Genomic DNA, 13,554 nt, shown 5'->3' on the forward strand with positions numbered 1-13,554 from the left:
CCAAGTTTGAGACCGTTGATTTCAGATAAGGAGACAGGGGGCCCAAGTCTATAGGATGGAATGTACAAGGGCCACTGGGACCAAACAATATCACCTCTGTCTTCTTTTCGTTGAATTTCAAGAAATGTTTTGCCATCCAGGTTTTGATTTCTTCCAGACAGGATAGGAGTGGTCTTAATGAGAAGGCGTCTTTCTTGCTCAGTGGGACATAGATCTGGCAGTCATCTGCATAGCAGTGGAAGGGAATACCTTGTTTCCTTAAGATGGAACCCAAAACATGTCGAAGTTGCCCCCTCTCTGTCAATAACAACTATATTTTACTAGGTTGGTTTAAAAAACACACACACACACACACCAACCATAGACCACACTGTCCCGTATTTTCAATTAAAAACTGTCAGTGCACTGCCAATAGTTAAATATTCATTAAGTGGCATTGTGTCATTCCTCTGTCTGGTGACACATTCAAGATTAAAACTAGGTGTAGAGCCCCCCCCCCACCCCCACCCACACTCCAAAAAAAAGTAGACTTTACGTTTTTCCAACTGGGATGCTCAATAATACATGAAACAAGGCATGAGCCTAAACCCCGTGAGACCCTGTTTGACATAATTCTTTCATTCAATTAATGGAAAGGTGGAAGATTGAGGCAATCGCATCTGCCTCACAGTCTGAGATTCCGGGTTTGAATTTTTACTCCACGTACAGCACTTTGTATGCAGCAATGGTTGTTTTAAATCGCAATATAAATAATGTTGAGTTTAGGAAGTTGAATCTGTGGGCCTTATTTTCGTAGACAGTACGCTTAGTGTTCCACCCGGCTGAGAGTCGTGGGTATAAGGCGGTCTCCAATCACCCATGTCACATACGCGGCCGACCCCATCATCCACAAGGGGAGATCTTGCAGTTTACTTGCATAAACGTGTGAATGTCATGCACGGACCATAGCGAGTCTCTTTCTGCTTCCACAATGTCAACCACGGGTGCGCTTTGACTGCCCTGATTTTAATTGACTGGCCAAGAGTTGGCTACGTTCCATCCCACAACTCCATCCAATTCTACCTATGAAAAGTCCAAAAGAATAAAAAACTCGAGTGAAACAGCACTTGCGATGGGCACAAAAATAGGACCCTGCCTGTGCAAGTGACTCGCAACCAAACCAGGATGTAGCCCACCTCTTGCACAAAGTTGGATAGTTAAAGGCACGCCTGAGACCTTGAAAAGGATCATCCGATGTTTCCTCACCTCTATTGATCCAAGGAACCCATTTTAAAAAACACACGGCACTCAACCAAACAAAAAAGTCAGAAAAAGTATGAAAATACAGTCGATAGAATAATGATCTCATTTTCATTTACTCACAAATTTGAACTACCAGTATGTTCATTGAAAATAAAGCAAATATATTGTACTCGCAGTTAGCCATGTCTTATTCTTTTGTAACAATGGCAATGCATGAATATTGAGATTAATGCCTTGTGTCATCTACCAAAAGAGGTTTTGATTGTTTTGCCTTTGGGTATACATCGCTGGCACAGTCAAAGGGCACTAATGTTCCCCAAAATGTTTTCTGTGAATTTCTGTGAACCAACACATGCGTCAATTGTCCTGCAGTGCAGACAAGATGCTAAAAGTTCCATCAAGTGAATGAGCACTGAGCACTTCAATACAAGAAACTATGAATTATTTAGTGTTGCTGCCTAGACTTATCTAATTAACGAGCAATATGTCCTCGAGCAGGGGTTTCAATTAATGTGGCTGGGGGGGTGGGGGGGTTGTGTTCAAGATAGCCCAAAATGATGAGATTCTCCTTTTGCAAAACTGTGTGTGACCACTCATTATATTTCTCAGAATCACATCTCCACCGTGTGACATTTTCTCACCAGCAAAATGCAGTGAAGGAAAAACAAATTAGGAAATCATTTTAAAGGGCATTTTAGTTTGGGTAATGAATTACATTTTAATTTATTTGGCATTCGACTCAGCATGACTTAGATTTGTTCTTGATTTTACTGTTTGGTGCTTTCTACCGCCTTTATTACCGATTTGTCTTACTGTTTATTGTGCATGCTAAATCGCGCCATGTACAGCACTTTGTATGCAGCGATGGCTGTTTGAAAGTGCTCGAGAAATACTCTTGACTTGACTTGACTTTAAGTAGCTGATGATTCAACTCAATATTTAAATCATCAATATTGATGACACACAATTCAATATTTCCAGCACTACAATTTGCACCATCACAATAACAGTTAGGGTCTTTGCTGGAAGAGGCAAATGTCGGAAGTGGGGATTTAGTATGAAATTGTTGAAAACTCAATACAAGGGTGCAGTGAGATACCAGTGACTACAGGTTTTTCGAGAAATTATCAAATATATATCAGAGAAGAACCAGCAAGTGTAGAGCATTGTGTGTTTACGTACGCTCGGCGATGACCAGAGGCGGGTAGAACAGAAAGTAGCCCACTAATTCAGCAGTGAGCTGGTTGAGGAGGCCGCTGGAGATGGTTCCGTTGAGTTCTGTGTCCTGGTTCTTGACCACATACACCAGCGAGACCGATGGAGAATCCGGTTCCTGCGCCACACTTTGGATCTGAAGATTACGAGCCAAATAAAATGGGGTCATTTTGTTGACTAAGACATGACCTGCCGCAAGTGTACATGATTGCAATTTTCCATTTCTTTATTTAACCGCACACACATTAACGGATCGCAATGAGTCACTGTATAATTTAAAGAGTGCAACTGAAACACTGTACAAAATGTCTATGTTGCCTATAAAGATTGCATAGCGGAGCTCCAGACACAGTATGACACTCTGAATGAACATTTCCCCCCTCGATCATAAGTGGACCTGTGTGGTATTCGGGAAATAATAGGTCTGAATCATCACAGTAAAGTGGGTTGTAGTAGAAATCCCATCAGGCTGCGCCATGGCTGTAAATATTTCAGAAGATGAATAATAAATGCTTCCTATATCTGCAACTGCTTGGCTTTGCATGTGCTGGACTTTATATCTGTGTCGACCAGAGGGAAAATGATAGTGGAGAGACAGGAGGAGAAGCAGAAAACACGAAAGAGCAAAGAACTTGGACTGGTTTAACAAAACGAATGAGCTTTGTTTGAAATCATCACGTTCAGCAATTGAGACACACACACACTCGCTCTCATAACGATTAGAGGGCGAGAGGAACTGTGTCTAGCATCTACAAAAATATCCCAAACGATTTGTTCACCACATCACACATTTGTTTTTCACTTATCGTCTGTGTCATAATAGACAATATAAAGCACTGCACTACCTCCACGGTGAGCTTGCTGTAGGTCTCGAGCACTTTGTCCTGAGCCTCATCAAAGGCGCTCTCCAGTCTCTGTTCGAGCATCTGGACAAAACTGCAAGAGTAGATGTTGTCTGTGGGGCCAACAAATCTCAACACTGGGGGGGAAAGGAGACAAGAAAGTGTTCAGTATGCTGTAACTAAAATGGTGCAAATTGGGGCGGACTTTCACATTGTTATCGAATGACACTCTGTGTCTTCTCAGTGCGACTGTGTGTATACGTGTGTGCATGCGCACGTGCGTATAAAGTGTGCGGTAACCGTAAGCCTTGAAATTAAAGCGGGAGAAAGACATCAAAGATCCACTGCCACTGCTCAAAATGTGTGGTAAAGAACAAGGTCTGTCGCCAAGTATCTGCTTGCTTGATATCCATTAATGAATAACACAGATTCTCTTTTTGATTCTCATCCCAACAGACTCTGCATACAAAGCATCGTTTGGCATGGATAAACGTGTTTTCTTAAGAAGCTGCTTTGTTAAATGGACCGATTTCACTTTGCTTGGAATCATGGGGGTTTGCATTGGATTTAGGGTATCAAAGACTAAAGGAAAGAAGATAAAATGAAAAAAAAAAAATCAATTTTCTGTCTGCTCCTTTGTTGCTCACTTTCTGTATCCCTTTGCAAATAACCTCTCCCTTCCCACTGCTGTATTCTCTCTTTTCCATTTCATTCATTCATTCATTCATCTTCAGAGCCGCTTGATCCTCACTAGGGTCGCGGGGGGTGCTGGAGCCCATCCCAGCTGTCTCCGGGCAGTAGGCGGGGGACACCCTGAATCGGTTGCCAGCCAATCGCAGGGCACACAGAAACGAACAACCATTCGCACTCACCTAGGGACAATTTAGCGTGTTCAATCAGCCTGCCATGCATGTTTTTGGAATGTGGGAGGAAACCGGAGCACCCGGAGAAAACCCACGCAGGCCCGGGGAGAACATGCAAACTCCACACAGGGAGGCCGGAGCTGGAATCGAACCCGGTACCTCTGCACTGTGAAGCCGACGTGCTAACCACTGGACTACCGGGCCGCCCCTTTTCCATTTCACTTGCAGTAAAAATATTGTGGAATTTTATGAATGTAAAAAACAACATTTTTTTGTGTTCTTTTGTTAGATTAAAGTTCTTTATCACACTGCATTTGTGTGTTTCGGGGATCCTGTTTTTGAGAGGTGATGTTGAATGAAGCCCTACAAAATTTCTGCAAATGTTTACCTTGACCTTTGAACTGAATAAGTGGCACCTCAACTGAATGACCTTCAACCAACCATAATTTTTCAGCAAGATGGTGCACCACCACATTGAGGGCTGCATGTTCGTGGGTTCCTCAATTAAACATTTCCAGACCGATGGATTGGGAAGGAATGGGCCAATTCCTTGGCTGCCACGTTCACTAGATATCACTCCCCTGGATTTCTTTCTATGGGGCTATGTTAAAGATATCGTGTGTCGAACAAAGCTAAGGGACATTACTGACCTAAAGCAAAGGAATACTGATGCCATTGCCACGATTGATGAGGCTATGCTATCGCGAACATGGCAAGAAATCGAGTACTGTCTTGATGTGCTTCGTGCAACTAATGGTGCCCATGTATTAAAAGAGGTAAAAAAATAAATAAACGCTGAATACAATAGAACAAATCTGAATAAAATATCTAGTCAATTGCATTTTTAATACATTTTTGAAATGGTAAAGAGACTTTATGGACACCCTGTACAGGTTTTCCTTGTCAAACATTTACTGGCACGGCAAACAACAGATGGTGCCGATGTGGCCCAACTGTAGGATGACAAGCCTAAATGTATTTTGAGAAAAGTAACCTTATGACGTGCGGCCCGGTAGTCCAGTGGTTAGCACGTCGGCATCACAGTGCAGAGGTACCGGGTTCGATTCCTGCTCCGGCCTCCCTGTGTGGAGTTTGCATGTTCTCCCTGGGCCTGCGTGGGTTTTCTCCGGGTGCTCCGGTTTCCTCCCACATTCAAAAAACATGCATGGCAAGCTGATTGAACACTCTAAATTGTCCCTAGGTGTGAGTGCGAATGGTTGTTCGTTTCTGTGTGCCCTGCGATTGGCTGGCAACCGCTTCAGGGTGTCCCCCGCCTACTGCCCGAAGACAGCTGGGATAGCCTCCAGCACCCCCCGCGACCCTAGTGAGGATCAAGCGGTACGGAAGATGAATGAATGAATGAATGAATAACCTTATGACACTGATTAATTGAGAAAAGGCAAAATTAGCCACACTGACAAATCAAGCATCTCCCTGCAAGTACGATCTTGTATAAACTAAAACACACTCATTTTAAATTGCAATATGTCTGTCATCACCTGTTTTCAGCTGCAGGTGAATACTTGGAGTAGGCACCCACGTTGCCACGGGAATCAGAACTGCCTTAACCGATGGTGTGTGCTGCCTGATGTCAGACAGCAGCTTGTCGAAGCCATAAACACTAAGCGACTCAACCACAACGGAGGAAATGTAGACGGTTTGGACACCAGCCACATAGTAAACTAGTGTCGCATTGTGTGGGCTGCTTTCATCACGTTCCACCTGGAAAAGAATGCAGAAGTTTGTCAAATTTGCATAATGACCTAATAACTTAGTACAGGCTTTGCATTTATTGAATACCGTAGTACATTTACAAACAGAAAATCTCAATCAGGGAGGAATTGCTAACATTCTGTCCTTAGTTCTTTTCATTACTAAGAACGGTAAAGACCAAAGGCAAACCCACAAACGCTGCCCCGTATAAATTGCTTTACGCCACCCTGAAGTGCTACAGAATATAGACATGCACAAGGAACCCCAATCATCAGTTAGCCTTTGAACATGACACCCGTTCCCACAGAAGAGTACAGGGTGGCAGATTTGTGAGAGGGAGGACTGCGCCACGGTGGGAGTGGTAACAGTCAACATCAGTTACATAACTCAAAGTAGATTTGTAAAACTGGTGAACTTCGGGTACAAATCGGGAACACAGGAACTGTACCTTCATTTTTTTTCTCTGTCTGTCTGTCTGGTGTTGCAGCTGTCTATCTCTTCATTGTACATGACCTGACTTTGAAATCACTGATTTAATTGGTACAAAATGTGTACGCTGTGCACTGTGCATGTATTTTGCTTGTGTGTGTGTGTGTGTGTGTGTGTGTGTGTGTGTGTCTTTTAGTATGAAAAAACAATCATCTTTAGTGGGTGTAACACCCAAAATTCCTCCGCCTAACACACCTTTTTGAGCAGACTGCAGCAGTTCAGCTTGGCGGCTGGCGCTCAGCAACGCATGACAAATAATTGAAGGAGGAGGGGGCAAAGGGGAGTGCAAGGCGATGGCTTGTGGCTGCTGTGATATTCCTCACAAGAAGGCAAATAAATGCTCAACAGATATCATGTTTGTGTATTGTTTTTTTGTTTTTAGGTATTGAAAAATGAAGAAAAAAAAAGCTTTGGCAGAAAGGGCAATTGCCTCATCCAGGGCAAAAGGGCAATTGCTTGAGTACCACCAAGGTTCTCTCTGTGCATGTGCCTATTTGCTAGTTGTAAAGCATCTATCCATTCATTTTTTGCGCAGCTCCTTTTTTTTTTTTTTTACGGTATAGACCTACTTGTCAAAGACATGATTCTGGCTATTACCCTTCGAATGCAATTCTTGACCTGTGTCTTGACATCTACTAGTAAGTTATTTAGTTATTAACTTACTAATTAACTAGTTAATTAGTTATTAACTTACTAGTAGATGTGAAAAAAAGGATGATAGACTGACCTGTGCATAAGCAGTGGAGTCATTTAGGGCTTTCTGCAGGGCGCGACTTAATCCTTTTGCTAGATTCTGTTTTAGGACAAGATCGAGTTGGTTCTTCCGAATCTCAATGGACAAAACTGTGAAGGAAGAAACATGGCATATCTTGACATGAAAGTGTCAAAACAACCAAAGTGCTAAGGTGGGTTGGGTACAAAACAGCGAGGCATTTCGTGAGCGCCAGAAATTGCAGTCGTCTCCAAGCTTCTTTTCTAATCATTTTTTCATGTTCTGGGAAAATCTGCCCTTGCTTTAGTGCATGTTTTAATTAATTTGAGTGCAAGTAATTACATCTTGAACCTCCAACAGGGACAGCGAGTCTAAGCAGCTGAAACGGCATTGTACCTGTTCATCATGACTTCATTTGAATTATTACAAGCAAATGGTTAAAACCCGTCTCTATAGCAGATATTGATAGTTTGAATTTGGAAAAAATCGCATCAGACAATGTAGTCTTATCATTTCATGAGTAATCCACATCTAAAATGGAGATTGTTTGAAAATGTAGATGCATCTAAGGACATTATGTTAAGGCGAAATCATAAAAATGTATACTGTGAAAAAGTTGCTTACCTGTTTTGACCCAGTACTTCTCCGTGATGTTGCACGGTAAAGGACTTTCCTCTGTAGTAATGCTCTTTGGCCATTCCGTAGTTGTAGTTGTAAGTGGCACAGTTTGGGCTGGGATAAACACCGTCACCGCTACCCTCGGTGGTGCAGTCGTTGCTATGGTAGTAGTAGTAGTAGTGGCGGCAGTCGTGGTGATATCTGGAGTAGTGCTAGCAGTTGTGGTCGTAGTAATTATCGTGGTGGATGGAGCGGGTGTCCAAGTGGGTGAGGTTGTTGTTGTAGAGGCGGCGGTGGTTGTCGCAGGCTGAGCTGTCGCTTCAGTGGTTGGTTTGAGACTCGATGATGGCTGAATGGTTACAGAGTCCGTGACATTTGTGGAAAGTGCGACGGTAACACCGGTGGTTACCACTGGCGCTGTTACGGCAAGGGTGCTCACAGTTGAAACGGTCCCTGAGGACTTAGTTGCTTTCAGGGTTTCCACCTGAACACCGTCTTCGGTCGAATTGTCCAGGCTTGCGGTTAGTGAAGCCACAGTAGACACCAGTTGTGTATTTGCTCTCAGAACGGTGCTGGAGGCGGTGGTGGTTGACGGCATGCTTGTGGTATTTTTTGTTGCGTTCTGAGAAGAAGTTCTAGTGCGCACGGGCACAGTGGTGTTCCATTGATGGGTGGAGAAAGGGCTGGTGACATTTGCTGGAAGTGCGATGTCATGGTCACCAATTGTGGACAAGAGTGACTCGGGAACTGTGGGGAGATCCCAGGCTGGCGGGTTGCTCACTGACGCCTCGGTAGATCGGATGACATCTGCATCAAACAAATTAAAGAAGCTTTAGTTACCCCTTTTCGAGAAACTCGCTGAAGGACCAAGTGTGCAACGCAAAATCCAGACTGCATAATGGTGCTAAGGTTCAGAAAAGAATAGAACCAAAGCACGCGTGCAGAGAGGCCTAAATTAACTGCTTGAGACGGTGTGCATGTAGAGATCATGCGATATCCGGCAAGAGGCTTTGTTGCGATAAGGACGCTGGAAATGCACAAAAGTTTGCATATTTTAGTGGGAAGAAGCAATGACATCTAACTCCACTTAAATACAGCTGAAAATATATGCAGGATACTCTGATCGAATGACAACCGAATGTCGTATTTGAGTAAAAAGAGAAGTTGATGATCCGCTTATCAACATAAAACCCGCAACTATTTCACACAATGAAATCCAATTTCAATGCGGGACCTGCAGATGAATTGCAATGTGAGAGACTGAGGCATTTTATCTCGAAACATGTGATGCATGCCAATGGGAGGAAAAGAAAACGCTGCAGGGGATCAGGAAGTACAGAAGCCAATGTGGAATTCCCAGTTTTGACTGGAAAATGCTTTATGGCACAGATTGCTGGGTCACTGCATATACTGATGAATCCGTTTCTAATTTTAGACCTTTTATTGGACACTAGTCAAAAGAAGATCTAAATGCAGGTTTCAAAACAACACAACATTATTTTTGGAATGACAACCATCTAAGCAGGCTCTAACTACGTTTTGACCAGGCAACTGGCTCGTGGTCATACTGTAAGTACTGTTGTGTCCTTCGACAGTTCTTCGGTCTTGGTCATAGTGGAGTTTGGAGTGTGACTGACTGAGGTTGTAGTACAGTACTAGATTCACATTTCTCGGCTGTTCCCAAAAGATTCGTTTGGTCTGCTCCACATGAACGCATTTTAAAACTTACCAAGACTGGTGGTGCTGTTACTGTCTAAAGAGGTACTGCTGACATCAAGAGGAGAGATAGCATCTGGCATCGCTGTCTGAACGTCACGTTTGATGGCTGGAGTGGAGGATAAAGATGTGGACAAGGAAGTTAAAGAGGACGTTTTAGGTGTAGAGCTTGAAGAAGAGGAGAATTTGGATGATGACGGAGAGGAGATTTTGGTCCAAGCAGCCTTTGACAGCAGTCCTAAAGGCTTTCCCACTGCTGGTGGGTCCGTTGTGTGCGCCACCGTTGGGAGGACCGCATGTCCTCCTTGGTCCTCTCCGATCGCCTGCTTGAGCCAGGCAGCTGAGTCTCTCGGTGAGCCTGGCAGGTTTTGCTGCTTTGTGTCTGCCGGTCTGACTTCAGCCCCGTTTCCTCTCAGGATTCCAGTTTCTGAGAGGACCTGGCTGTCTCCACCAGCAGCAACTCTTCGTTTGGATTCATTCCACGCTGAACTTGCGGATTCAGTCAATACTTGGCGTGGCGCAGTCCCTTCCGTGACCCCTTTCTTTCTATTACTAGTCCCCCAGGTTCTTAAGATGGGTACAGTGGGATCCACTCGCAAGACAGACAGCCTCCTGAGGTCACGGTGGTCAACCTCATCTGCAAGAAATGCAGAAATAAGGGGAAATTAGTTGTCATTTCTGTCATCAAGTTGGAGAAAAGGGTTCGGAATGGAGCACCGTTTTCTTTGAGTCGTGTGGGATGAAAAAGTACTTTTTTTTTGTGCGAGGTCTTCGTCAATCACAATGAGGAAACTACCCTTGAGCACACACAAACACAATTAGGCAGTACATGTGCAGAAGATCTTTTCTCTCCACTGCCGAAGAAACATGTTTATGTCAAATTGCTTTGAAGCTCTACAACTGCAAAGGAGGAAAAATAGTCATGATATCAAAACTAGGTCACTTAGCTTTGGGAGGATAAAGCAAAGGGAATTAATTTAGATGTTCCAGACTGAATGCATTATCCTGAAAAACACACACACACACACACACGCACACACTTAATTGCCGACAGTAGATCGTAATCTGATGTGTTGTGATGTTCATGCTGGATTCATTTTCCTAGAAGATACAGAAGCACTCGGGCTATGGTCATGTTTCAAAAGAAGATGTAGGTGTCATTTACACCCTCCCAATGAAGCAAGCCTAGCTTTCAAAATGAGAGACAGATTTACAGGAACAACATTTTCAAAATGTCAATGTTTTTATTAAATTAAATGTTGTCCTCATATGTACAACACGAGTGGTTGTGATGGAAGGCCGAGATATGGGAGTTGGGGAGCAGGGGGGGGGGGGGGTTGACCATAGAACAAGATTTGCATTCAGAGTAGGTAGCTACAGAGGAAAACAAAAACCTTTCTTTCAATGTGTATTTTTGGCATTATTCAATCAGATAATTAATGTATGCAAATATTTGCTTTAGTCAGAATCCTTGAAGTGCTGTGTTGGGTGTCGGTCAGACCTATTACAGCCAACAACACGGGAAGAGAAGAAACAGCATCATAACATTCATTCATCTTCCGAAGCGCTTGATCCTCACTAGGGTCATTGCGGGGTGCTGGAGCCTATCCCAGCTGTCTTCGGGCAGTAGGCAGGGGACTCACCGAATTGGTAGCCAGCCAATCGCAGGGCAAGAGACGAACAACCATGCACGCCCTCACTGAGGGGGCAAGAGACGAACAACCATGCACGCCCTCACTAAGACCGAGGAACAATTTAGAATCAGAATCAGAATCAGAATCATCTTTATTGGCCAAGTATGTAGAACACATCTCACAAATGTGGCACCGTTTAAAGGCGATATACACAGGCTTTACACTAGTAAAGCATTTTTTTTTTTGCCATGAAGCTGTGTATGTGTAAAGAAACCGTTTTCTTGTTTGTTTAAATGAATGAATGGCGCGATGAATGAAGACAGCCATGGATGCTCGGATGGAAAGACGGTAATGTGCGCAGGAATGTTAGCAGTCTCCCCCCCCTCCCCGCCTCCCCCCCCAGCCTCCCCACCCCCAACAGTTCACCAACTGCTCTGCCTGAGAGTAACATATGTGGCCCCAGAATCAACCTGTGACAAAACGCTAGGAAAGATGCACCTCCACTGAGAACAAATATGGACAGGATGGATAAGTTTCACGAATGAATGGCCTGTAAATCCAAGTTAAGTGTGAAGCCTGACCTGCTTTATTTATTGGACACTACATAAGAGGGATAAAATATGGCTATGGGAATGCGTCATCATCTATTCTGGTACAATATTCATGAACCAGCATGAGATTTTTTTAGAGTTGCACTCTGACATAAACCCACACGTGCACATTGAAACTGTTTAACCAATGCGAATATGTTTGTAATAACTGACTTTTGTATTGCTCTCATTTGTTCTTAGTTTTTTTTTAATGAACTGTGCAGAGTCCCTTGAGGTATAGTTTATTTTAATACACAAAGAGATAAACAACACCCTGATGAATGCCAATTGAGTCAAAATGGGGTCAAAATGTCGTTATTTCAAACTGTGCGGATTTCAAAGCAGAATATCAACGTGATGTACTTCTGCTAATTACCCACGCTTCCATGTACATGTTGTAAAGTGTAAGTACAACATACTGCGATAACGCTCAAATGATCAATATTTCTGGTGCTGCATGTGTCTCGTCGTTTCAAACGTAAGTAATGGCGATGTTTCAATTCGAGACATTGGATATTTTGATGGTACTCAAGTGTTTTTGTATGCAATTATTTCTTTCCTTTCATTATTTTGTGTCGCTTAATTGCTAATGGGGCGGCCCGGTGGCCCAGTGGTTAGCACGTCGGCTTCACAGTGCAGAGGTACCGGGTTCGATTCCAGCTCCGGGCCTCCCTGTGTGGAGTTTGCATGTTCTCCCCGGGCCTGCGTGGGTTTTCTCCGGGTGCTCCGGTTTCCTCCCACATTCCAAAAAACATGCGTGGCAAAATGGTTGAACACTCTAAATTGTCCCGAGGTGTGAGTGTGAGTGCGAATGGTTGTTCGTTTCTGTGTGCCCTGCGATTGGCTGGCAACCGATTCAGGGTGTCCCCCGCCTACTGCCCAAAGACAGCTGGGATAGGCTCCAGCACCCCCCGCGACCCTAGTGAGGATCAAGCGGCTCGGAAGATGAATGAATGAATGAATGAATGAATAATTGCTAATGATATTTTCGTGTATGACACAGCGTTTTGGTTTTGAGCTCCAAAGATGACTTGCGCGAAAGGGCAACGTTCTGAAAAACGTCACCTGCACCACTGACTCCTGTGAACCTTTCCACCTTTGCAATGAACCATATTTCCTTGTCAGTTGACCTCATTGTCCATCTGTTGATGCCCTGCTGATGAATCTTTTTAAATGCCAATACAAAGTAGCAAATGCTTGCCAAGCCACTGCTGGCTTCTTGGCCAGTATATTACTGGCATCTCCCGGGTTTCTTTAGAGATGTAATAGCGAGTGTCTGAGTGCCTGGGTTTTACTCTTGCGTTGTGTGTTACTTTAGGCAAGTCAGATGGGAAGTGTAAAAATGGCACTCAGCCATCCAAATGTCAGAACTCTTTAATTTGTCGCTAGTTTTTCAATATTTATTTGTTTTAAGTAGTTGCTAAAGGGGTTGGAAGTCATTATAGTTGATGACGCTGCCTGCAATGTGATCAAAGTTAGACATGGCAATTTTTTTCTGAAGCATTTTTTTTTTTATTGGGGAGATTAGCCTTTTACTCACAGACTAATATATACTTGCATGTTGTCCGTTTGACACCAGAACCGCTGCCTCAGGAAAAGCTCGAACCTCTCTGAGATTGAGATCCAATCTTTGTTGTTATAAATGGGACCCTTTGTGCTTGAATATCTTTATTACGCATCAGATAGTAATTGTGTTTGTGTCACCCGGTTTCAAAACGTAGCAGGAAATAACAAGATGGTTGATTGGATATTAAAAGAGTAAAGACTCATCATTCATGAGAAAAGGAATTTTATAAACCAAAGCAAGAGCTGCATCAATAAATATTTTACAGACAATAATGATTCATTTTCAGCCATGCCATCAGAGTAGTATTATCGTATCGTACGATACGATGGTAATATTTTCCCGTGTTATGTTGC

General features: G+C 43.5%; 1 protein-coding gene and 1 long non-coding RNA gene across 9 annotated transcripts in view; one reads left to right on the forward strand and one right to left on the reverse strand.

Moving 5' to 3' along the window:
• The window catches only part of LOC127598387 (uncharacterized), a 182,553-nt gene that overhangs the window by 90,045 nt on the left and 78,954 nt on the right, over positions 1-13,554 (forward strand). The gene's annotated exons all lie outside the window — the stretch shown is intronic.
• kiaa1549la (KIAA1549-like a) overlaps positions 1-13,554 on the reverse strand; it is a 79,947-nt gene that overhangs the window by 40,479 nt on the left and 25,914 nt on the right. For all 4 annotated transcript variants that reach the window (XM_052061988.1, XM_052061986.1, XM_052061985.1 and 1 more), the window contains exons 2-7: positions 9,424-10,047; positions 7,701-8,501; positions 7,092-7,207; positions 5,662-5,884; positions 3,303-3,436; positions 2,425-2,593 (exon numbers count right to left, since the gene is read on the reverse strand). In XM_052061988.1, coding sequence (XP_051917948.1) covers positions 2,425-2,593; positions 3,303-3,436; positions 5,662-5,884; positions 7,092-7,207; positions 7,701-8,501; positions 9,424-10,047 — 2,067 coding nt within the window. The remainder of the gene's footprint in view (positions 1-2,424; positions 2,594-3,302; positions 3,437-5,661; positions 5,885-7,091; positions 7,208-7,700; positions 8,502-9,423; positions 10,048-13,554) is intronic.

The sequence above is a fragment of the Hippocampus zosterae genome, chromosome 3 (assembly GCF_025434085.1).
Source record: "Hippocampus zosterae strain Florida chromosome 3, ASM2543408v3, whole genome shotgun sequence".
NCBI classification, from domain to species: Eukaryota; Metazoa; Chordata; class Actinopteri; order Syngnathiformes; family Syngnathidae; genus Hippocampus; species Hippocampus zosterae.